General features: G+C 38.2%; 1 protein-coding gene across 4 annotated transcripts in view; it reads right to left on the bottom strand.

The window, feature by feature from the left end:
• MDFIC (MyoD family inhibitor domain containing) overlaps positions 1-27,343 on the bottom strand; it is a 103,870-nt gene that overhangs the window by 63,252 nt on the left and 13,275 nt on the right. For all 4 annotated transcript variants that reach the window (XM_081244985.1, XM_081244987.1, XM_081244986.1 and 1 more), the window contains one exon: positions 18,211-18,333. In XM_081244985.1, coding sequence (XP_081101111.1) covers positions 18,211-18,333 — 123 coding nt within the window. The remainder of the gene's footprint in view (positions 1-18,210; positions 18,334-27,343) is intronic.

Raw genomic sequence — 27,343 nt, 5'->3', positions numbered from 1 at the left:
AGCCAACAATGACTAATTTAACTAGGTTCATAGCCCCTCTGCTCTCAGCCAGTTGTTGGGAGCTCAGGAATGCTACTAGGGACCATGGCAGCCAACAGGAGGGAAGATGAAATCTCTTCCATTTGTTTTTTTCCAAAATTGGAAAACTAATGAGCAAGAAAAATACAAAAGTAAGTACTTTTCTCTGGTTTGTGATATTTGGTTCATGACCATCAATGATTAAGGGGAAAGGAGATTGGGACTGCGTCTGTGTCTCATCATGCAGGGAGTTAACTGGCACCAAGCACCCTGTGGTCAGTAAGTCACTTGCTCCCATGCTCTGCTATTCCAGGTGTCCAAGGTCTGGAGCCTCTCTGGTTTAAATTCTCTAGAGCACCACTCTTTTGTGTCTTGTGAGGGTGGGAGTGGGAGTAGCACAGCTGCTCAGATTCAGTGGGTGGAAGGGATCTGATGGTCTAAGCCTTGTATATGCAAACTTTCCACCTGCCCTCTTCTTCTCAGTCCAAATTTCACCCCAGATTCCAAGATCCCAGGTGTCTCCAAATCTTGAACTTTTAGGGGGTATTAAGTACCATATTGCATTATACTGACACCCCAGTTCTGGCTTTCAGTGCTACAAACTCAGTTATTATTTTTCCATCTACTTTCCATCATTCAGAAAGTTCTTAACATTTCTGATCCACTGTTGTGTCCTTGTCTGTTCTCCCTCTATTTAAATTTGTCTGTTTTAATATTATTAATTTACTATCATTTAAGGGAGATTTCCAAAGAGAAAGGAATATATATGTTCAATCTGCCATGTTGAACAAAAATGTTTGTTTTTTTTAAAACAAACAGAAAACAAGAAAATTTGGCAAAATGTTGACACTTGTTAAATCTGAGCATGGTTGGTATATTGGTATTTGCATATTCTTTTATTTCCCATTTTTAAAGTAGTTAATTTAGTGTTAAGAAAAGTCAGAATTCCATTTATTAAGCACATAAATCCACACAGAAGTAAATTCCTATTGATTAGTAACTTAGGTAGAAGCATCATTTTATACTGAAAACACTAATACAGTGGTATATTACCAGAAATCAAGGACAAAAAGAGTATTCATTTTGTAGAAGAACATTCTGTTGTATATTTTTATCTGACTGAGAGACTTCATTTATTTTAAAATTAATTTTCAGCTTTAAATATGAGGGGCCTATTCAGTGCACATTTTCTGATGATCTGTTTTGGGTGGTTATTTTTAAGATCATATGAAAGAGGCCATGATATGTGTACTTGACTCTTCCCCCAACTCTGGATAACCAGTAAGAGCATTCAGAGAATCACACCCCATTTGCTTCCCTGGTTCTCTGCTTAGTATCTCTGGATCAGCCTAAAAATGCAATTATGGAAGAGATTCCATTCTTTTCAAGGCATAACTCAAAGTGGTCCTGCACTTCAACCTTTAACCCAGGTACTAGTTTTTCTCATCATTATATATAACTAATATCCATCTATAAACTTAGATTTAAAATATTTCCATTTAGATTTCCATGTTTGACCCTTAACCAACCTCATGAGGTAGTGAGGGAAGGTACTCCTCCCATCTATATTCTAAAGATGCAGAAGTTGAAGCTGGATGACAAGTGACTTACCCAATGCCCCAGAGCTAATGGGTTTTAGGCAGGATTAGAATCCAAATCATAGGACTCCATGCCTTACCTTCTCTACATACACACAGCCTTTCTCTAAGCACCAGTGTTACATGCTGCTGCTTTACTATGTCTGACCAGAAGGCTCACTCCTGTCAAAATGGAGCTGGGAGACAAGTCAGTCAAGCTTTTGGCCATTATTCCATTTTCCTCCAAATGCTTTGTCTATTTAGAATTTGGGAGTCAAGTTAATTGGCTTGCCACATGTATACCTTCCCCTACTTTAAAAAAGCACTATGCTATGTCTATATCCATCATCAGTGACACCTCCAGTTCTTCCAGAGTCTTCATACATAATCATTAACAGCATGTGAGATTTCAGCAGTTAGTTTGCAAGGCATACTAGAGTAGATTGCATCAAGCCCAACTGACTGGAAACTCTCTAAGTTGAGGCAGCCCTTATGAAGACTTATAAAAATTAAGTTATCTGAATAATGAAACTTCTTTATGACATTTTCCAAAGGACTAAGTTTTAATACTGTGTGCCAAAAAAAAAAAATCATAAGGATACAATGAGGGTCAAGATGTACATAGTAATAAGCCTCTTTTCCAAATAGACCATCAACAAATATTTTCATATTTGTATTAATATGCAAAGAAGTGAAAACAACACTGCACCTGCAATTAAAAGGGAAAAAAAGAAAACCACCCTGAAATGATGTAACATCATCCACAGCCTCCAAGAAATGCTATTCTAGGACTATAAACTACCTGTTTTTCAACTCATAATTTAGTGTTTCATACACTAAAATGGACACTAAAATCTGTCATTATTACTGACCAAGCTATAATCGCAGCTATTCAGCCTCCTAGAATGGTAGATCCTGACTCTGTAAGCTGAGTTATCCTATTTTGTTTTTTAGATCCAAGAAGTAGTGGTTGGGCTTTTGTTTGTTTGTTTTTAGTAAAAAAAAAAAAAAAAAAAAAAAAAAAAGAAAGAAAGAAAGAAAGAAAAAAAAAGAAAGAAAATGAATACTCCCACACATTTGTGCTTCTGGCACATTAAGCACGCACTCTGTGAACGGTTTCGTTTAAATATTTTTACTTTAACACTGTAGATGTCATCAGAAAAACAAACCAAATGGAAGAGTTCTTCCCAGTGAGTGTTGTAACAAACCCCTCATTTTCTGTAGGCTTAATGGGGACAAGGAGCTGATCATGAATCCAGTGTCTATCAAACTAAGCAAACCTGAAAAAGGCGATGAGGAGCAGAGTGGTGAATCCTTGGCTAAGTAATGGGCTCCATTTCTCAGGAAGACTTTTTTTTTTTTTTTTTTTTTTTTGGCGGTACGCAGGCCTCTCACTGTTGTGGCCTCTCCCGCTGCGGAGCACAGGCTCCGGACGCACAGGCTCAGCGGCCATGGCCATGGTCCACGGGCCCAGCCACTCCGCGGCATGTGGGATCCTCCCGGACCGGGGCACGAACCCGTGTCCCCTGCATCGGCAGGCGGACTCTCAACCACTGCGCCACCAGGGAAGCCCCATCTCAGGAAGACTCTTGAAAATGTTTCAAATAAGGATGATACACCTGTGCTAATTTCCCAGAGTGCAAATTTCAAAGAGTTGTTCAAAAAATGAGAAGGTACAGTATTTTGTTTATGTGTCTCAAAAAATTAAGAGTTGATGGAAAATTGCTTGCATAGGGTCCTATACTACACATACGATATATATATCATAGCCTGATTAATTTCCATGATAAAACTGAAACCTTTGAAAGAAGTTCCTCAAGGTTAGAATGATTAGATTTTCTACTGTGCAAGTTTGGAATATTTATTCCTGGTAGCAAAATAGTTCCTTCCATAGAGGTAGTTTCTTCATTTTTACTTAATAAAGTCAATTTATTCCAAACTCTATTCCTCCTTTCCTCCCTCAGAATATATTTATTGCACAAATCTAAGTCTTCTTACTCTGTAAGTGCTGATTTTTCTGGAGTAGGTCCATTATTCAGTGTTTTGTAAAGGAGTAACTCATAATAACTATATAACCAAGCCCTTTTGAATATTTACATATTGTGATACTGATTACTCTTATACAAGCGATTAGTATTTGGTTTATTGGCTACAAACAATGGTGCCAGAAGTTGTATAGAATTAATGTTTTCCAAGCAGGCCTATAAATATTTGCTATTATTCTTCTTTTCGGTATCCAGTTCTAAGTAGCAAACTATGAACTTCTATATACTAAGAATGGTTTAAAACCGCCCCTAATAAATCTTCTCAGTCTTAGGCTATATTTCCATACCATTGAAAGAAATAGCTGATATTGCACAAAGTTTTGAAATACACTGTTCTCCAAAGTGTATGCTTCATCAGCAATTTATTTTAACATCCACATCTCCCTCTCAAAGGGAATTGAAACTAATTATGTTTTGTCCCAAATGCCTAGATACAACTGATACCATATGAATTCATATATTATTCAAAAAGCTGATTTTTTTTTTTACTTATTAATATGACGCTTAGGTAAACTGTATCTCTATTATAAGAGACTTTGCTTTACTCTAAGAACAAACTCTAGCTTTAATAGTTAGGGAGATATTCTTTCCAATATATCTATAAGACACTTAGATATAGTGTTTGGAAGGCTGCCTATTCCAGAAATTTTTAACTGAAAGAGACAGCTTACTCTAGTTCAGAACATAGTGTCTAAAGCAGATGAAAGAAGCAAGCATTTGTAATTCTTCAGAGAAAAAACAGGCAAAAGCATTTTCATACTTGAAACATTTGACTTACGTAACAAACTTCAATTTTGACTTCATAAGTGTCAAGATCCTAAGATACACCATAATTCCTTATAGTCACATCAAATTTTAGATTTTCAAGTCTTTTCATTGAACAAGGCTAGGCGTACAAATTATAATCGTTCTTTACCAATGTAATAAAACTTAAAGTGCTACATAGCAAAATTAAAAGAAACATACATTCTGAACAATGTAAACATCTCTTGAGAAAACAACTTCCCCGAAGGGCTAAGATAGGTAGCCAGCACCTGGGCTCTCCCTAGTAGGCAGCCATATCCATCAGTTCCTCTGGGTCTTACCGTCACAACTATTAAGGAACCACTTAAAAAAAAAAAAAAGTCTTTAAATGTTCAAATAAAAAACTAGTTTTCAGCTTATCATACAAGCTTATTTGTTGTAGGGCAACATATTTGATTAAAAACTTTACGAGTTCTAAGCCTGAGCTGCAACTCAGAAATAACTGGGGAGCTTTTAATAATTAAGATTGCCTAGACCCTACTCCTAAATGATTCTGAGGTCATTGGTCTGGGGTGGGGCCTGTTTTTAAGCTAATGTGAAGAGTTGAGAACAATTGCTTTGCACAAAGGCGTATGACTATAGAATCAAACTCCTGCCCATCCCCATCCCCCAGATCTTCAGCTTCCATTATTAAGATCTCTTTTTGTTGCAGAAGGAAAATGCCTATCTTCATACCACAGAAAGAATGGCAGATGCCAAGATTCTTTGCCCATCTCCTGAAATGAGAACAAGTTCTCATGGAAGCAATGAGTAAATAGTTCTGAAAAGTAAAGAAGACATTTTTTTCTAAGATATCATGTATCTATTAAGCCCAGGAATTGTCTTGAATTTATCACAACAAAGATGACATTCCAAAGGAGTATGATTGTAATTTTCCCAACTTTTTTTCTGACCTAAGACAAAGGCAGGATGCAGTCATATCATTCACAGTGGTAGAATAGCAATAAATCCCAACTAGGAAATGGATTAGAACTTTCAGCTTGGAATATGCTTATAATTTGGGAAAACTGTCATCTCCGCCTGTGATTTTAATGCATTCTCTAGGGGACCACAAACAGCACAAAGTCCTTACCCTTTCCTCTGCTCCACCCCCCACGTGGGAATCACGGCTAGGTAATTGGGATATTAGCTGTGCAGCCCTAGGCACACTGCTTGACTTTTCTGAGCTCAATCTCATCTGTAGATAATAATATTTATCTCACCTGCCTGATAAAGTTGCTGATAGACCAAGTTAGATCATCAATATGAAAATTTTCATTAACTATAAAAAGCTCTAAGTAATAACATTGTTAATATAACTAATAAAAAGCATCCTTTGATATGCATGAACTGTAGACAGAAAATTAGCTCCTTAAGAGAAGCAAAGAAAGTCAGTCCACATTTTAAGACAAATTACTACAGCTTAACCAATTCAAAGCCGTCAGACTCCTACAGAGAAGCTAAGTGCAGTCAAAAGGTACCGATTTTCATTTATTCAACAATTAACATGTACGTATTGGGAACAAACTCTCATGCATGGCCCTGGGCTAGACACTGTGAGGGATACAAAACTGAATGAGATGCCGATACTGCCTTTAAGGGGCCTTCAGCTCGTGACAGGGAAGAGGGCCATCCACACAGGCACTACAACTTTGAAATTAATGAGTCCTTTAGGAGAGATGAAGATAAATACTCTACAAGTCCAAATGAGGGAGAAATCACAGATGTCTGGCTGGAGATGTGGAAAGACAGGGAACACAAGTGAAGCTTGGGAGAAGGAAAATACTCTACAGGTAGAGGGAAGAGCAAGGAGCATATTTTAACTCAGGGAAAAGTTCATGAAAGGAAGTAGTGAAGGACAAAGTAAACTTTTATTCCCACAGTCATTCATCCAAAATAGCTTACTGAAAGTTTCTTGTGGTCCTAGAGTAATGCTAATTGCTAGGAGTGCAATGTAAAGCCAGCAGATATTAGACATGTAATAGCAAAAATCAATTACAAATTGTGACAAGGGCTAGGAAGGAAAAGGTGCTATGAGAAATAGGGAAACCCATTTTAGATTGAGAGGTCTGGGAAAGCCTCCCTTTGGAAGCGACAATTAAGCCTGGGGTGAGATCTGGAATGCAAAAGCCCAGAGACAGAAAGGGACTCAGGGCATCCGAGGGACTGAAAGGAAGCCAGTTATAGCTACAGAGGCAGAAAGAGGGGCAAGAGTAGCAGGAGAAGAAAGAATTTCAAGAAGGAAACGACCTATCAAATTTTACAGAAAACATGAGGACTGAGAAGAGGCCACTGGACTGAGAAAAGTGATCTATAAGAGCCTATTTTAGTTGTATTTAACCCTTCCATAACATAGATCAAGAAAGGACAAGGTATCAGCTATACAGACCAGAACAGGCTCTGAATACCAGGAGCTGGTGTTTAAATAGAACATAACATGTCTCCGTGATGAAGGAATTAGAACATAATCTGAGCCCTTATTAAAAAATGTCATAAAATAAAAAGGCAAGAATGGACCACAAGTGGAAATCAACCAGAAACTGTACCTCTGGTACTAGCAGAGATGCCTTGAGATTAGAGACCATGTATTTATACCAGAGCTGCTCCATCTGCTACACAACATTTTTGGTCTATGATCCACAGCCCTTGGAATGTGAAGTGAGAAGACTGATGGTATGGTCGGCTACCTTGGTTTCAGTGTAAGCCTGGCAGATACAGCATAAGGTTGTAGAATTTAGGGGATAATGAAGGATCATTTGCAGGTCCCAGATGGCCATGAAAAAATGGTAGGTGAAGTGAAGTAGGAGATGTGATACTATGGGGGAAAAGAACATAGTTAGCAGATTAGGCATACTTATTATTAAGGTAAAGTGCAGGAAGAAATGAGAAAGTTAATTTCTGATTTCAAAATCTTAGAATAGAGCAGATCTCATTGATAGCAAGGTCCAAGGTGTGTCCATATTTGTAAGGTGGCTAAAGTGAAATAGACATAAAGTCTTTAGAGTTAAAGGAGGCAAGAATTGATGTGATTTCAAAGAAATTAAAAGAAGCTCTATATCAGTCAAACACTGGGAAGCCTTGACTTAGAAGACACACAAGATACTAGTTAAGCATAAAAGTGATTATGCTAGAAGGTGGAGCCGACGGCATGAATAAAGAGTCACAGCTATGTTACACCCAACACCAGTTCACACAATGACTGACTATGGTTCTGCCATTGGATTTGCAATGTTAACAGGAAATTAATGTACTACCAACACCCCTTCACATCAACTTTCCAGGTACCAGATTGGCAACTAGGCTCAAATGTCAAGTAGAAATGATGAGAAGATTTTGTAGCCTGAAATTAATTGTTCACCCTGCCTTGAATTAGTCCAAACAGATTTGGACTTCATGGCAAAAGTATTATTCAACCCTCTATAAAAACAGACTCATATGTATATTTATATACACATTATATGTATAATATTTGAAATTGAATAAATTAAAAAGGAATCTTTTGTTTAAAAAATTAAAAGGTGGGGGCTTCCCTGGTGGCACAGTGGTTGAGAGTCCGCCTGCCGATGCAGGGGACACGGCTTCGTGTCCCGGTCCGGGAAGATCCCACATGCCGCGGAGCGGCTGGGCCCGTGAGCCATGGCCGCTGAGCCTGCGCGTCCGGAGTCTGTGCTCCACAACGGGAGAGGCCACAACAGTGAGAGGCCCGTGTACCGCAAAAAAAAAAAAAAAAAAAAAAAAAAAAAAAAATTAAAAGGCAAGTCATGCATATCTAAATAAAAAATACCGAATGGCTTTTGCTCTGTTTCTTGCAAAAAAAGCCAGACCTAAAGTCGACCCTCTTAAATTGGCTAAAGTGAAAAATATTGAAGTCCTAAATATGTAAGAATATGGGTTTAATTTTACATTCCCAGTAGTAAATTTTCACATTCAGAGCTATTTGGTAAGACTTTAAAAAGTTTACTGGATATGGGAGAAGTGCAATGAGAAAAGCCTAACTCAGAGGACTAGTAAGACAATGTTAATTACACAGGATCACACTATTCACTAGGTGTGTTGTGGTCACCGCTGCAACCTATGATATCACTCACCTTCGTGATTATGACAGAACCTTGGTAATGTTGAAGGAATAGGGAGAAGATAACCTGCAAAGACAGGCCTCTACATAGAAGACAGGTGAATATCTTTTTCATAAAGACAAGTAATGTATGGGCAGCATCCAAAGATGAGACATATGGTCTTATTATGATCACACCAGCATGAATCAATTATTTGTGACAATTCGAGATTGTGGGAATCTTAAATCTCCCAATCCAAGTTCTCAAGAACCATGGAAAATGTATTTAATTAAATATAATATGCCAAAGCAGAACAAATTTCTCCACCCACTCTCTTCTCTGGTTCACTTAATGCAATTTCACCCTCTAAGCCAGCATCTGAGGGTTTTAAAAGGGATTTCCCTGACTTTTGTGTCTCTTGCTACAGAACCCAGGGACTTGGGAAGAATCCAGCTTCCGGTGGAGAACCATGGAGCTCGGATTTACCACCAAGTCCTGAAGGACTCCTTGAAAGAAGCATGGGACAAGTCACAGTGTTGACTCCCAGCTGTGCTAAGCTGAAGGGCAATGGAACTCCTGAAAGGTGTGGAGAGGGAATTCCACCAATGCTCCTCAATCCGAGGCAGCCCCTCACTCTCAGTACTGAGCCTAGGTAAAGCTGGAAGCAGATCTCACCCTTTCTGTGGCCGGATAAGAGCTGGGAGCCACTATCTCCCTTTGAGAGCTTGCCGCATGGCAGCTGTTTCACGAAGCTATCGTCACAAGTCACTCATGCTTGTGACTAACAACGTAGCAACTGATTTGACAAGCCCAGAAAAACTCCTTCATTCTTGAATTTCAGGAACATACTTAAAAAATTATAAAATGTGTACAAGGTATACCTTTTTTGCTTACCAGAACTAAATCCCTGCTCTCTCAAGGCTCCAGCCAGGCCCAGCTTCATAGGCATGTGACCCGTGCCAAGAGCACTTGAGCCCCAAGCTTAAAAGGACCAGTGCACTTGGTTTAATGCTCTGCTCGTGTCACAGTGAAATTCATAAGTTTTCAACAAGGGGTCCTGCATTCTCATCTTACACTGCTCTCCACGTCCAAAATGATATAGCTGGTTCTGTCTTCTGCAGAACCTGAAGGAAGCGGAATCTCCTGGCTTACCTGTGACCTGAGCATTTCCTACAGGTAACTGGGCTCTAATGCAGCTTTGGGAAGCTAGGCCCTCACCCTGATCATTTTTTTGCTATATGGGAGAATTTTCTTTTTCAAATATTATTGCTTTTAATACAATAAAATAATTCACCTCATGGAGGGAAAAACTACAATGCAGAAGATAGCATACAGAATATTAAATGGAAGTCTTCTTCACCAGTATGTCCTCACTCAATTTCACATTACTCCCTAGAGCTAACTATTGTGAGGAGACATCTTCCATTAAGAAAAAATAAATACACACACACATATAATTTGATATGCACACACTGATTGATATTCATCTTTTTTTAAGTCCCAATTTTGTATGTCTACTGGACTAGATGGAAAAGATCCTTTAGAATCTTCCAGTAAAGAAAACCAGCAGCTTCAAACCATGTGTATTATTCTTTGCTCATTTCAGGGTCCTCAGCTTAGAGAATATCAAACTACTATCTCTCTGATCTACAACAGGTGACTGACCTTAGCACAAAGCAGCAAAGACCCAGAGAAAAGTTCTCAAGAACCATGGACACTGGCTGCCTTCTTCTTAGCCACTAAGGTTTGGTGAGGAATTCAAGAGATTGAGATGCAAGAAAAACATAGATAAAGCCCCAGCTTTGCCATGTTGCTTGGAGGGAAAATCTGCATTTCTGTTTCCCCACCTGCTAAATATGGCAATTTTTATGAAGTTTCCAAAACCTCTTCCCAATCGAGTACTCTGGGTTTAGGAAAAGCTATTTCCACCGCCCATCCTCAGGGCCACATTTTGGTCCTTGTCCTCACCTGAGATTGTTCCACCTCAGAAGTCTTAAATTCCTATTTCCCATTCTCGTAATCCATCTTCTCTTTCCACTTATCCCATTCACTTACTGCATCTATACCTCTTTTGTTTAGTTTCTTAAAAAAAAAAAAACAAACAAATCTTTAGGGATTCATTAGTATCACTGGTTTTTCTTTCTTATCAGTAAGATCCTTCCTGTCTTTACTTCTTTCCCTACCCATCTGCCATTCACAGCCCATCACTTCAAGCCCTAGTTGGACAATGTCCTTAACTCCTTTGCCCCACTGTCCTTTCATCACAACTATCATTTGTCCAAACTAAAAACCTTGGCCTCCTTCCCAGCGCCTGCCATTTCCTTTCCCCAGAGGTCTTACTGATTGATTGTACCCTATAAAAAGCTGAATCCATCTACTTCTTGCAGACCCACCTGCCACTACCCCAGTCCAAGCCACCTTCTTTTCTCAGTTGGATTAACACAACAGGCTCAGTTGATCTCCTAATGCCTTCAGTCCTTCCCATTCTTATTTATTTTCTAACTATTGCAAAAGCAATCATCCTAAAATATAGCCAAACTAAAATATAAATTTAAGTCACTTCTCCCTTCAATACCTTCCATCTTCCCTCAACCCTTGTTAACAGATTCTTTCCCTCCATCTTTCCACCCCTCATCTCACATTTTACATCCCAGCTTACACAAAACTTCTCCAACTCTCCTCAAGCTGGCCACGTTCTCTCTTGCCTCTAGACCTGTGGGTGTACTGTTCTTTGGGCCTGGAACACTCTGGTTCCACTCCCTCCCCTGCTCTGCTTGAGTTGGCCAACTCCTTCAGGTGTCAAAACAGACACCACTTCCTCTGGAAAGCCCTCTTGGACTCTCCCCTATCTGAGTATTTGTGTTTCTCAAATGTGAACACACAGCCGCCTGCACTTCCCCATCACAGCATTCAAAACACACACTATCATTTCAAGATGAACTGTATGTCTCTTCCACCAGACTGTAAATTCTGAATGTGGAGACCGCACCTGTATTATTCATCACTGTATCCAACACAACACAATGTCGGCACACTATTAGCACTCCATTGTAATGTAACTCATTTTTTACTCAGTTTTCAAAGTTATATTTTGATTCTTAATCCTGAAAGTTCATTATAGTAACATGTTCTACAAATAATAATCTATGAGTAAATTCACAGTGTTCAGATCCAGGAAGTTTGAGGTTTGAGAACTAAAATTATCTAGACCGCAGTATTTATGGTCCTGATCATTAAAGGTTGTTTATTTCTTCAGTGGTTAGCATTTTCAGGGTGGTCACTAAGCTAGTTCCCAGGCCTCAGCTCCTCCCTGAGGCTCAAAGGACTCCCAAATGGGAAAGGAATAAATCTGGCTCCCTCACTGAGCCCTCATCCACCACTTGTACTTCAATACCATCTCATCTCCCCCAGTAAAGAGCAAAAGATGTTAGGAATGTCTGAAAATCTTTAACGAAAGTGTAGTAGGATATAGATTGCAAATTGAATGAGTCATGGTATTTGATAAAGATGAAAGGTAAAGTAATAGATTAAATGATACTATTAATAGGAATCATAGGAACAATAATAAAAATACTGTATTTTATAGAATACAAAACATAAAAACTAACTTAGAAAGGCAGCGAAAGATATAAGAAGAAAGGAGGGAGAGAAGGGAGGAGAGTGGGGAGGTAGGGAGAAAGCAAGGGAAGGAAGGAAGGGAACTAAGTAGTCTCAAACTTTTTTCTTGCAGGTAGGCAAGAGAAATAAGGAATAGGGGACCAAAAAAGGCCCTACATAAAGCGTCATCCCTACCCACCTAGGCAGACAATAAACGTTATCCAGAGCACTGCCATAGTTCACTGAAAATGCTTCAGAAGAGCCTTATCAGTGAACAGCAGTCAAACTTAGGACTTGATAGCTTTACATCATTAGAGTATCTATGGAACTTGGGAGTTCCATATGGAACTTGACATGAATGAACCAGGAATCTCTGCCCTCCTCTCATTAATTCAATACACTTAAGTAATCAAGCATTTATTAATCATAAACCATGTAGCAGCCACTATGCTGGCTACTGTCATGGATGTAAATATCAATGGTCTCAGAAAGACCAGGCCTCTGTACCCAGGATATCTGGACATGTAACCCACTGGAACCAAAGAAAGAGAGAGAGAAAAAAAAAAAGCCTTATAACTGATACTTGGGCCCAAGAATAATCATAATAAAAAGTGATAAATTCACTTGAGTGTTTACCCACTTAGCTCTGTGCTAATTAAGCATACAATGCGTTTTCCTGTATAACCTCTAAAATAACACAATGAGGTATACAGAATTAGTACCTCCATTCTAAAAATGAGAAATTTGATCTCATAGAGTTTAGGGAACTTGCTCAACACCAGTACTAATGATGCATCCAAGGTCTGAACCCTGGCAGTCAGCTTTCATTGGTCTCCAGGTCCCTGAATCTAAGATGCTGAAAACAAAACATGGACAATGGTTCTCCCTAGCTTTTTGGGCAGAACCCAGGTGAGCGTGGGGTAACGCACGCACCACGAGGAAAAAGTGCGTCAGGGAACTTGAGCTCCATTCTAGAACACAGCCTAATGGCTATCATTGACCAATGTGTTCAATATGGGTAGCCATCAAAAATGGCTATTGATTATCCTCCCAACCCTAAAATCAAACCATGAGTTGGGTTTTGGATTGATTGATGGTTAAAGATTCCTCTCTATAGCAGCAAGTAAAGCATCTGAACTGTAGCTACATCACCATTTGGTCAGCATATTAAAAAAGAGAGTTTTTCTGAGAGACAAATAGAGGACTAGACCCTAAGCAAGATAGAAGTCACCATGACTTGCTCCCAAATGAATGAGCATGAAGTATTGATATTAGGGAAAGACTACCAGATTACCTAAGAAACATGGCAGGAAAGCCACATCTCCCAGTCCTACTGGGTGGTACTTACCTGGGGGGAAAGGGGGTGGGATGCTTGTTTATGGCCTCTTTTATATAAAGTGAATTCTAAAGAAAACCAAATAATACTTACTGAGATGAGCATTAAAACTTGAGAGATGCTGAAAACATTTAAATCCCGACCTCTCAGTGTTCTTTCCCTATAGTCAAAGTGAGAAGTGCTCTAAGTATATAAATAGTACACCTGAGTAGTCTCTGCCTTTCTTTCAGTATTTTAGATAGAGGAAGCATTCCCTAATGTGATGAAATGGTATTCATTAAGGGGTGATCAGCAATAAGTTGGCAAAGGCTAGTAAAAGAAATGATAGAGTTCCTAACAACAGAGCCTGTTGAGAGGAAACTCAGAGGACGCCAAGAGGAGGGTTTCAAGTAGAAGCATGAGTGAAAAAGCGTGATGCACCAGCTCCATAAAGAAGAGGCGAGTGTGAATTAGAGAACGAGGGCTTGCGTTTTACTACCAATTAAGTGCTTACTACTATGAGAGCTAAAACCTCTTCAAAATGAATAAATGGGTTAAATAGAATGGGGATTACCATTTAAGTAGAGCATTCTAACTGTGCTTCAGATCATGGGAATTCTACAAAATCACAAAGGAGAGAACTGGCTGAGCAAAATAGTTTCATTTAATGGGAAATTTATTTCAGAAGAGAAGCTAAGGAAATTTTCTAGGGTGAAGTAATGGCCTTTAGAATTAGGAGGCGTTTATGTAAAAGGCAATGTCCAAGGATAAAGTTAAGTAGTAAGAATTTTCAGAAAGACCTAGAAAAAACTGAGAGAGAGACCCGAGGCATTTTAGAAAGAAGAACAAAGAAAAATGTAAGCTCTCTTTCCATAGGAAATAATTAGAATAGTAGAATTTGACCTAAATTAAAGGAAAATTTACTCATGCCTATGAGTATAAGCACAGTAACACACACACACAGACACACAGACACACACACACACACACAGAGACACACTCCTTCCTACCTTAGAAATCCCCCCAAAGACTGAGATGAAATGTTACTTCTGTTCCTTTTCTAGCCTAATTAAAACATGAAATGTTGGCTACTGCCTGTTATCAGTTTATGCATATTATGGGTTAAATAGAAAAATTAATATTAATTGAGGACGTCACTTCACTGCAACATTTATTCCACTAAGTCAGAGGACTAGTGATTAGTAAAACAAGGCATAGCTCCAAATTCTATACTGTCCCATATATGCTAATCAGGGGGAAAAGCCAGTCTTAACCATAGAAAGATACTCTTACAAACTCTAAAATGTAAGCCCCATTCCAGAAATTAAATTATACACCAAAATATTTTCTCCAAATACGAATGACTTTTAAACTGTATAAAGGATAAAAATTTATACAATAAAAAAAACCTTTCCAATTATAAAATTTCCTCACAAAACCTCCTTATGTTTTTAATTCTTTACTGATTTGATTTAGATTTTTTTAAACAAATTTAAGTGGTTGGAATCATCTTTTTCATTATTTCATAAGAAAGCGAATCACAATGCACATTCCCTGACCAGATTGTGTATGGCCTATTTATTTGAAATGTTCGATTCCATATGGATTTCTTCTGCTTTATTTATAACTTCCAGAAAGGATTCTAATAAGTCAGCAACTCAAGGGCAACCAATTTGAAATCTAGGCCCTGAGAGCATAATACCTCAGGTCTGCCACCTGTGATGTTTTCTAGAAGGACCAGAGAAGGCACACCAAGTTGGAAGGGCTGTGCAGAGCCTGCACCGATTTTGAGCCACAAGTGGGTGGTCCACTGAGGTCAGGGTTAAAGTTCACAGAATAATTTGGAAATTATTCTCAGCTTGGATCTCGTTTATGAGGCCTGAGAATACACCCTTTAATTAGAATACAATTTCCAAAGCAGCCACTCCCTTGACTTTCCAGAGCCCGGTTATTCTCAGAAAAGTAAAAACAGCCTCATCACACTGACAGCTAACGGTCCCCTATAAATTATGCCTTAAACATGCAACAAAGAAGGCAGCAGGCATCTGGGACAACAGAGACATTAGCGGCCAGCCCTCACTCACCACTCTCAAGAATAGATAAGAAAAAGAAGTCTCATTAAACAGTCACTCCCCTTCACTTCTTGCTTATGCAGCTGAACTGTCCCATGGAAGCTTGGAAAAAGAGTGGGTTGCACATTTGAAAATGTTCCCACACCCTAGCCGGACTCATTTTTCTGATGATGCCTCCATCCAGCCAACCTCGCACTACAGTGGGAAACTAAAATCAATTCCATGAGAGCAAGCTGTCCGCCTCTTCCACGGTGCTCAGGGAGCCACACAGGACTCTGGCACAGGAGCCAGCCCAGTCCTGACTCACCACAGATGTTCCCCTCCTCCCCCATGCAGCTCTGAGCCACCGCCTTCTTTCCAGGGCCTATTGTTATTACAAAAGACTCACTGGGCCCCCAAAAATGGGCTAGATGCTGAAGCATCTCCCTAACTGCAGGGTTAAGAGAGACAGATGTTAAATGACACAGAGATGGCCAACGACTCAATGGGTAAAGCCAAAGATGGAAAGTCAGGCTAGGTTTGTAGAGTTTAGCATCTGGGAGTTGGAAGAGCAGAAGCTATCAGATTATCAAACTTGCAAATGCTATCCAGACTTAAGTCGGTTTTAAAGATGACATAAAATGTTCCAGCCCAGCAAATCGAGATATCAAATTTTTCTGTAGACCCAACAGAGTAGCCTTTGTCTAGAAAAGTATGACCAGGAAAATAACAAAAATGTAGTTTTTGAACTCTGTCATCAGAATTCACAGTCCAAAGTCACCCACAAATATCTGGAAATTCTTGGCAACATGTTTTGGGCCAGAGAACAATACTGTCTTTGGCCATTATCTTTCAATATCCGTTCATCTGTCAGTTTTCCCAGCAGCCCTCTCAGAGGGGGCCATAAATCTCTCTCTCTGCATTCCTTCAGTGCATGTTAGTAGGCAACTAGACAGTTGTTCCCAAATACTCCAGTGCCCCATGGTACAGGCTGCATCATCATCTCAATAAAGAATCGATTTCATGCACTTTACAATATTTTCTTTTTATCACTGTCCATGTAACCAGTATAGACAATAGAGAGAGGAGTTCATTTTAAATCCATTCCCTTTAATGGTATGAATTCTGCAACTAAAATGAGCTTCATCAAATAGCATAAAAAAATTTTAACATGTTAATATGACTCACCACATCCTTACACAACAGTACTTATATTTTGGGTTTTGTCCTAAGAGTTCTTACTCACGTTTTCCTAGTGTGGGCCCTGGGAAGGGGGATTAGGGAAATAAATCAATTAAATGAAACACACACACTTAAAATTCTGTGACTATGGGGAAAAAAAATGAGCAAACAAGTATGCCTCCCAAAAGGTGAAGTTAAAATTGTCTGTAAGACCCCTTCTCGCTCTAACTCTCTGGTTGTTTGGGAAATCACAGATAAAATATGCCAGTATCTCACAAAACCTTAAGTTTCACAATAGTAGAGTCAATATTTAGATAGAAGACAACCAATATATGTTTTGGTGATAAATGTTTACTTGAAATAATGTTTATTTGATTCTTTGGAGAAAGCTATATAAATCTTGCTCCTCACAAATTTCTGAGTTTCATTTCCTTTCTATTCCCTTCCCAAATAGAAAAGTGTAAAACACCAGAATGGTTCTAAAATTAAACTAAAACACACTCCCTTTTAGAACTTTTGTTTGAAAACTTGAAGTCTCCTTCAGTACTGTTTCTATTGTTATTTTTTGTTTTCTACAAAGTTGGCTTTTTCCTTCTATCTGCTTTTTTTCTGTTTGGTTTCAGTTAGGGACAGATACTGGGCATTCTAGAGAGGAAAGGCAATATTCCAAGATTCAAAGTAAATGTAATATGTAACACAAAAAAGGGTCTGTATTATGAAGTTGTCTGAACTGAAGAATTAAATTTAAAAAAATAAAGAAAAACAACACTTGATTCCCAGAATAAAACTTCTCCTCTGTCTACTCTCGAAAACTGAGAAGTGACATGATAATTCTGTTACCATGAATGAGAATTTCAAAAGATGTAGTACTCCTATGCCCTTCCAGGTGTGGCATAGTAGTGTTCTTTCTACTTACACATTCGCTACAGAAAATTGTTCATTATATGGCAAATTCATCTTGAATCCACCTGGGGGAATTTAGCGACCAGAACAAGTAAAACCTGACATTGACAGGCATTCTGAATAGCACTCAAAAGCTACTGACATTTCAGTGTATTCCCAGAGTAAAACAAAACTAAACCAAAGCTTCTTATATATTCTACACATCAATTTTAAGAAGAGAAAGAGAATAAAAAGAAGCCAAGTAGTGATAAAAGTGTTAACTGTAAAAAACAGTTTGGAATCATTTGGCCAGAAGAACAAGGACCACGCGGCATTACCAAAGTACTACTCATTGTCCTTTACCTCTGTCTTTACCTTTTTAGTTTCACAGTCTGTTTATACTTAGAACTGTCTGACTTCTACTTAGTCACTGCTCAAGAAGATATTAAGCTTTGTTTAAATCTCTCTGAGGATGGAGTCCAAAATGTATAGGTCAATTCTTCCTTTTTAAAGATGGGATGAAAGCTGACAGTATTATTTATACCCTACTTTTAGCTCTGCATGTTAAAAGACTCATGAAAAACACTTTCAGATGAACTCTGTTGATTTACAGATTTCCAGCAGAATTATATCAGACGATTAACTGAGAGCATATTATCATAGTCATGTCCCCAAAGCACTCCAGTTTTCTCCAAAAATACTTACTTCTGATGAGTTCGTCATCCGAACAATTTCCCCAAATGGACTGGTCTTGCATCTTTCCGTGTGTGAAGCAGCTATCAGTGGCTTGAGTTATATCTCTCTCAGTATTTTCTTTATCACATTTTTCTAAATAAAAAAATATATATATATATATTTATTATCATTAAATGTTACATATTTTTCTCTATTTTTTCATTTTATAGATTTTTTTCTAAATGCTTCTAAATCTGCCATAATTTAAAGAAATGGGAGCAGTATCTCTAGTAACTGTTGCATATGTTATTGACTCAATAGCAGAGCTTTACTGAGCACCTACTATATGACTAGCAGTGAAGATTTTACTGTAAAAATTATGTTAAGATTATTGTAAAGAAGTCGCTGAAACAGCAAATGATCTGCCATAATAAAAAAATGTGGAACGGTTACATCAAGGATGGAAGTGAGTCCATACATGCAGAGGGCAGGGGTGGCAGGGAAAGCATCAAAGAAGATGAGAGATTTATATGTGGGTTTATGGGTTCTCAAGGGGGAAGCCAAGAAGTAAGGAAAAGTAATGTCTTATTAGGAACATAACTCAGGCAAAAAGCAGGCTATAACATAAGGTAAAATTAACATTATAAGAGGTCTAGAGCACTAAAAAAAAGGTTCAAAGGAAGAAAAAGAAACTCATCAGTATTGAGAGCTCAATAAAGGTGCCACAGAAAATGGTGCATGTTGGATGGTCTTTAAGATCAGCAGGAATTCTCGAAGCAGAGATGGGAGAAAGGCCATTCCAGGTGGAAAAACAGCAATGGGTGAACTCAAAAAGCAGACACCTGGGCAAAAGTTCCAACTTTCTGCACTGTGAAGTACTTAAAGAGGCATATTAGAAAATAAGATGGTAAAATTCTGAATAGGGACATGCTATGGATATTTGAATACCAAGGTGAAAAATCTGGACCTCATTTCAAAGTGAGATAAATAAGTGACAGTAGCCACTGAATCTTTATGAATTGCCTAATCAAAGCCACACATAAGAAAGATTAATGAACTTGTACACACCAGTGGTTCTCTATCCAGACTGTACTTTAACTCACTCAGGGAACTTTTTAAAAAAGATTCCTGGGCCCCATGACCTAAAATTCTAATTTAATTTTGGGGAAGGGGGCCTAGGTGATTATACTATACTTACATCCTTGAGAATCACTGGAGTATGGATGCATCTAAGAGGGAGAGCAGAGTAAGGGAAACTAAAAGGGAAACTTAGCACAGTTCAGGTAGAAGTTGATGAGAATTTCAACAACTGGATAAAAAATGGGAAAGGAGGTAATTGTGAGAAAATACCTAGAGGATTCACAGATTATCAGAGAAGATGGGATTGGAGCTGACTGAGTTCTCTTAGTCTGGAGTTGACTGGAAAAACCTAGAGGCCAGGAGAATAATTTTTAAAATATATATTTGTACATGGTAGATGTCTGGGCATCGTATTATGCAGTGGGGATACAATCAGTTACAAGACACAGCCCAGGCCTTCATGGAGTTTACAGTCTAGTGGATGAGTTTAGTGTTGAACATTTGAATCCGCAAGTCACAAATACCATATAGCGAGAAACAGTCATCTTCCTAAACCTGATTGCTGAAGACATTCAAATGAATACACTCACCAAAAGAGTGAGCATATTAAAAGAAGACTATCAAGGGGGGTCTGTACAATTAGAAAGGAGTCAGAGAAGGAAGAAAAACTAGATAATGTCAAGCCATGGAAGCAAGGAAAGGAAAGAGATTCAATCAGAAGTTGTTAGTCAACTGTATTAACATTTCCAGTGGAAGGAAAAAACTTCTGCATATGCAGAAATTTCTCATGTACCATGGGGATTTCACAATTGAAAAGTTCTGCCATAAAACACATTTCAACACATGAAAATACACGGACACTCAGGAATAAGTCCAGAGGCTAAGATTTCTGAAAAAAATAGGGTCTTCAATGCTAAGTATTTTTAGAAAGCAAAACCATATTCAGATAGCAGTAAAATATAAATTAGAAGCATGCTAAACCAATATTTTCTAGATTTATGTAACATTTACTCAGCATTATCCTAGAGAAAATGTAATCTTCCTGAGATGTGTTACTTTCAATTAAAATCTTGACTTTTTTAAACAACTCCAGAAATTTTTCCACTGCTACAGTCAACCCAAGGCCTTTCTGAAATGATCAACAGAAAAGATTTTTCTACCAACTCACTAGTACACAGGAACTCTCTCACCGCAGAGTCCTACATACTTGCTGATACTGTCATGTAGCTGACTGCCGCCAGGTGTCATGCTAGTAGGCTTGATTCAATTAGTAACTCTAATTGTAGCTGAATGAAATTAATTATATAATTTTGAGCTGTTCAAGTTTAATTCCACTAAAATTAATTCATGAAACCAGGGCATTACGAAGCATTGCTGACTAAAAGAAAATAGGTACAAATAAAGCCTCTAGACACACTTGACTCACATTTGAATCATGTCCAATATGCAAGTGCTAAAACACAGACCCTCTCAACTCTCCATTGACTAAATGAAAATGCCATGTGATCCGCACACACATAACTTAGTAGTGACCCACTACTAAGAGGAAAATAAAGTTCTTCCTGCTCTGAATACTTATTAAGAGACAGTTATCACATTTTTTTGAAGTTTCCTTATCTGTGAAATTATAGAATTAGATGATCCCAGGAGTCCTCAAGTTGAAAAGAAAAGAAAAATTATCATCCCCTGTCTCATTATATTCAAGAAATTATAAATATGTAACTACTATTAAATCACAATTATCAGTCTATCCAACTGTGCCTCCTTTGAAAACTAAATGTCTTGGATCAAAAGTTAGTCTCACCAATCACAAGAAATTGAAACTGTGATTAAAAATCTTCCAACAAACAAAAGCCCAGGACCAGATGGCTTCACAGGTGAATTCTATCAAACATTTAGAGAAGAGCTAACACCCATCCTTCTCAACCTCTTCCAAAAAATTGCAGAGGAAGGAACACTCCCAAACTCATTCTATGAGGCCACCATCACCCTGATACCAAAACCAGACAAAGATACTACAAAAAACAAAAGTACAGACCAATATCACTGAAGAATATAGATGCAAAAATCCTCAACAAAATACTAGCAAACAGAATCCAACAACACATTAAAAGGATCATATACCATGATCAAGTGGGATTTATCCGAGGGATGCAAGGATTCTTCAATGTATGCAAATCAATCAATGTGATACACCATATTAACAAATTGAAGAAGAAAAACCATGTGACCATCTCAATAGATGCAGAAAAAGCTTCTGACAATATTCAACACCCATTTATGATAACAACTCTCCAGAAAGTGGGCATAGAGGGAACCTACCTCAACATAATAAAGGCCATATATGACAAACCCACAGCCAACATCATTCTCAATGGTGAAAAACCGAAACCATTTCCTTTAATATCAGGAAAAAGACAAGGATGTCCACTCTCACCACTATTATTCAACACAATTTTGGAAGTCCTAGCCATGGCAATCAGAGAAGAAAAAGAAATAAAAGGAATCCAAATTAGAAAAGAAGTAAAATTGTCACTGCTTGCAGATGACATGATACTATACATAGATAATCCTAAAGATGCCACCAGAAAACTACTAGAGCTAATCAATGAATCTGCTAAAGTTGCAGGATACAAAATTAATGCACAGAAATCTCTTGCATTCCTATACACTAATGATGAAAAATCTGAAAGAGAAACTAAGGAAACACTCCCATTTACCATTGCAACAAAAAGAATAAAACACCTAGGAATAAACCTGCCTAGGGAGACAAAAGACCTGTATGCAGAAAACTATAAGACACTGATGAAAGAAATTAAAGACGATACAAACAGATGGAGAGATATACCATGTTCTTGGATTGGAAGAGTCAATATTGTGAAAACGACTATACTACCCAAAGGAATCTACAGATTCAATGCAATCCTTATCAAATTACCAATGGCATTTTTCACAGAACTAGAACAAAATATCTTAAAATTTGTATGGAGACACAAAAGACCCTGAATAGCCAAAGCAGTCTTGAGGGGAAAAAACGGAGCTGGAAGAATCTGACTCCCTGACTTCAGACTATACTACAAAGCTACATAATCAAGACAATACGGTACTGGCACAAAAACAGAAATATAGACCAATGGAACAGGATACAAAGCCCAGAGATAAACCCACGCACCTATGGTCAACTAATCTATGACAACAGAGGCAAGGATATACAATGGAGAAAAGACAGTCTGTTGAATAAGTGGTGCTGGGAAACCTGGACAGCTATATGTAAAAGAATGAAATTAGAACACTCCCTGACACCATACACAAAAATAAACTCAAAATGGATTAAAGACCTAAATGTAAGACTGGACACAATAAAACTCTTAGAGGAAAACATAGGAAGAACACTCTTTGACATAAATCACAGCAAGATCTTTTTTGATCCACCTATTAGAGTAATGGAAATGAAAACAAAAATAAATAAATGGGACCTAATCAAGCTTAAAATCTTTTGCAAAGCAAAGGAAACTACAAACAAGATGAAAAGACGACCCTCAGAATGGGAGAACATATTTGCAAACGAATCAACGGACAAAGGATTAATCTCCTAAATATATAAACAGCTCATGCAGCTCAATATTAAAAAAACAAACAACCCAATCCAAAAATGGGCAGAAGACCTAGACAGTTCTCCAAAGAAGAAATACAGACTGCCGACAAACACATGAAAAGCTGCTCAACATCCCTAATTATTAGAGAAATGCAAATCAAAACTACAATGAGGTATCACCTCACACAAGTTAGAATGGGCATCATCAGAAAATCTACAAACAACAAATGCTGGAGAGGGTGTGGAGAAAAAAAAAACCCTCTTGCACTGTTGGTGGGAATGTAAACTGATACAGCCACTATGGAGAACAGTATGGAGGTTCCTTAAAAACTAAAAAATAGAATTACCATATGACCCAGCAATCCCACTACTGGGCATATACCCAGAGAAAAACATAATTCAAAAAGACACATGCACCCCAATGTTCATTGCAGCACTATTTACAATAGCCAGGTCATGGAAGCAACCTAAATGCCCATCGACAGATGAATGGATAAAGAAGATGTGGTACATATATACAATGGAATATTACTCAGCCATAAAAAGGAATGAAATTGGGTGATTTGTAGAGATGTGGGTGGATCTAGAGACTGTCCTACAGAGTGAAGTAAGTCAGAAAGAGAAAAACACATGTTGTATATTAACACATATATGTGGAACCTAGAAAAAAGGTACAGATGAACCAGTTTACAGGGCAGAAATAGCAACACAGATGCAGAGAACAAATGTATGGACATCACGGGGGGAAAGTGGTGGTGGTGGTGGTGGGATGAATTGGCAGACTGGGATTGACATATATACACTAATATGTATAAAATGGATAACTAATAAGAACCTGCTGTACAAAAAAATAAATTAAATAAAATTAAAAAAAAAAAGTTGGTCTCAGGCTTTTGCTATAACCCATAGAACCCAGCCCAAAGTAAGGCTCAGAAAAAACTCCAAGTTTAAATTGACTTGCTAATTCTCCACTTTTATAAACTTCTGTGACCACTTGACTGTTCTGTGATTTCCTAACATATCTATTTTTATTTTATTAACATCTCTTTAATATTTAATGGAATACCAATATGGAGGCCTCATAAATGGTGTGCGGTTATATCTAATATTGAACAAATGCAATGAGAGTGAGATTTAATTGTTAGATAGCTGTAAAATGGGTCCCATGATGTCCAGGTACAGAACCAATCTTACTACAACTTTCAGTAGGTTTGGGTTAGCCACTACTCATTAAGATGACAAAATAGCAGTTTCTAATAACAGATTTCTGTTATCAGTGTAGATTGTCTATCACTTCTGAATTGCAGCAGCAGAAACCATAGTCCTTATTTATTTAATTCCTTTCTGGCTTTATGAAGGTTTGTAGTTGCAATTCAACTGCTATGTGGGCCCAAAAGACATATCCCAAAAGCAATCAAGTAATTTCAATGATGCAAAAAATCAATCTGTATCTTTCTACAAGATTTCTATATACACATCCATTCTTCCTCAACTATATATATACAAGCACTCCTTCCCAACTTAGCAACTTTCTCTTAACAGGGGACCTTATCTCAATGATGCTGTTCTTCCACGCCAATGGTTCTCTACCACAGAGCACTCTAAACATAAAGATACACAAGTCCCAACGTCAGGGGTCCCAATTCAGGTGGTATGTGGGAGGGGCGTGTCATCATCATATATGGCCAGGTTTGAGGGGCACTGTGCTAGGTAAGCTCTTGTGTACTACACAACTTACAGAAAACTTAGAAGAGCCCATCAAACACTGAGACACAGACCTTGCTTCTCATCCCCTTTGTCACAGTATTCCAAGTTATCAAAAAGTACAATTTTATCTAATCAGTAATTAATACAGAGGTATTTAGTTCTGTCTCTGTGTCAGGACAACTCTGAGAATACAAAACCTGAATTACATATAACACTAAACAGTCCCACTAATAGATAAACATATAAGAAATATGTTTTCAATATTAATACAAAAATTGAAGACAGTTTAAAAATAGCACTAGAGCAAAGGATAGTCATATACCACTGGCATCTGCTACCAAAAGGCTAGCTTCCCAGCATTCTATTGTGCCTCCACTGAATAGGGACAATGCAGAAGAATCTTTGGATGAGGGGAAAAAAGCTTGGTCCCTGACAACGAATCCTCTAGCTGGGGAGACCCAACATACACACAAAACAATCAAGCAACTACAAAACAGAAGGGAATGAAAATTGCCCTGGGTCATAATTCTGGCTCAAAAACTGACCAGCTTTGTGACTGGGGCTGGGTCTCATTCTCTTTATTGAGAAATGAAGGCACTGAGCTGGATGGTTGCAGAGAACTTTTTTGGCTCTAAAAATCTGTAAATCTGAGTCTGCGCAAGGGCTAAACAACAGAGCCAAAACTTCATATACACACTGTAGAGTATTTAGAATGAAGTGGAGAAAAACCTAGTAAACCCTCTGTAAAGCACTGGATTTGAGTTAATTTTCAAAGAAAATGATGAGCATGAATTACACCAAAGAGTCAAAGGAAAAAAGTAATAGTTCTAAAGGATCAATTTTTTTTTTTTTTTTTGCGGTACGCGGGCTTCTCACTGTTGTGGCCTCTCCCATTGCCGGAGCACAGGCTCTGGACACGCAGGCTCAGCGGCCATGGCTCACGGGTCCAGCCGCTCCGCGGCATGTGGGATCCTCCCGGACCGGGGCACGAACCTGTGTCCCCTGTATCAGCAGGCGGACTCTCAACCAATGCGCCACCAGGGAAGCCCATAAAGGATCAATTTAACTATAATATGTCCTACTCAGAAATGACTGTCTATCTTACAGGATCAATACTCTTTATTTTTTGCTATTTTTCTAAAGAAGGGCATGATGGTGAGAAGCAATCTGTCTCCAATCTTGATTTTTCTTGCTAAAGGATAATGAGACAGATTCAGGTAAACAGAATTTCCATTTGATTTAAAACTGTATAATATTTTACCTAGTTGGCATTATCTAAATTTAAAACTTTGAGCATTTTACTTATCTCAGGCAGTTGGGGAATAAAATAGGTGAATGGTGATTAAAAAGAGAGAAAAATCTAAATGTATTAAAAATAAGTCAACTGGATAGTAATACATGTAAAATATTATATGTGCCATATAACAGCCACTCAGCTGGTATGTAGTTATTAAATAAAAAAAGAAAAGAAAAAATGTTTCCTTTTGTTGAAAGAATTAATGAATTATTATAATTACAGTATTAGCAATTTTCAAAGGACTTTAATATATAATATTTATTTGATCTTCAGAACCCATCAACCATACAATAAAGAAAACGTTAGCTCAATTTTACTGATGAGACTACAGAGTGAGTCTCAGAAATAGATATTCAATTGGAAATAGAATGATGAAATGCAGAGCTGGAAAGGATCTTGCAGCTCAGCTAATTTCATATCCTTCCCAGGACAGAAAGCCTCCTGGAATACTCAGCCTTTCTCCAAAATTCCAAGGAATGATATCCCATAAAGGAACATATTCTATTCTTCATCAGTTTGATTCAGTAGTAAGTTGTTCTTTATTTTGAGCATAAATACACCGACAGGTGATCTTTAACTAGTTCTAGTTCTGCCCACTGTAGGTAGAAATAATAAACTTAAACTTACTTCTATAAGACAATCATTCAAACTATTGAAGAGGGATTTTTTTTCCAACAGTTTGTAGTCAAGCACATTTATTCTCTCAATAGTTAAATGGTTTTAACAAATAAGAGTAACAGAAGAATTCAGTAATGTCGTATGAGGATGAAATCAGCTTGTCAAAGTTACGAATGAACTTTTTTTTTTTTTTTTTTTTTGCGGTACGCAGGCCTCTCACCGCTGTGGCCTCTCCTGTTGCGGAGCACAGGCTCCGGACGCGCAGGCTCCACGGCCATGGCACACGGGCCCAGCCGCCCCGCAGCATGTGGGGTCCTCCCGGACCGGGGCATGAACCCGCGCCCCCCGCATCGGCAGGCGGACTCCTAACCACTGCACCACCAGGGAAGCCCACGAATGAACTTTTAAAACATGTCCAATACTGTTCATGCCATGGTTTTCCAAGAAATAGAGACAATATTGTCACCTAAAAGTCCAGATATTTGAATCCTTCCTGATAAATAAAGACTCTCATTAGGTTCTCTGGGACAGAAATAATATCCTTAAACTGTACTTTTTACTGGAGAAATGGTTAAGAGCACAGGATCTGAAATCAGAGTGCCTGGGTCCACCACTAACTATGCGAATCCTGAGCAAATTACATAACCTTTGTCAGATTCTTAATCTTTAAAATAGGAATAACACCAGTACCTACATCAGAAGGTGGATGCGGAAATAAACGGAACCATGCCTGGAAAGCAGAGTGGCTGGTATACAATAAGGGCTCATTCACACTTGCTATTAGTATTACATTAAGTGTCATTACAATAAGCACCTTTTTAAAACCTTAGGGATACTGTTGAGGACAGTATCTTATCTATTCAGTA

The sequence above is a fragment of the Mesoplodon bidens genome (assembly GCF_964165515.1).
Source record: "Mesoplodon bidens genome assembly, chromosome: 9".
NCBI classification, from domain to species: domain Eukaryota; kingdom Metazoa; phylum Chordata; class Mammalia; order Artiodactyla; family Ziphiidae; genus Mesoplodon; species Mesoplodon bidens.
This window is presented reverse-complemented; position numbering and strand designations above follow the sequence as displayed.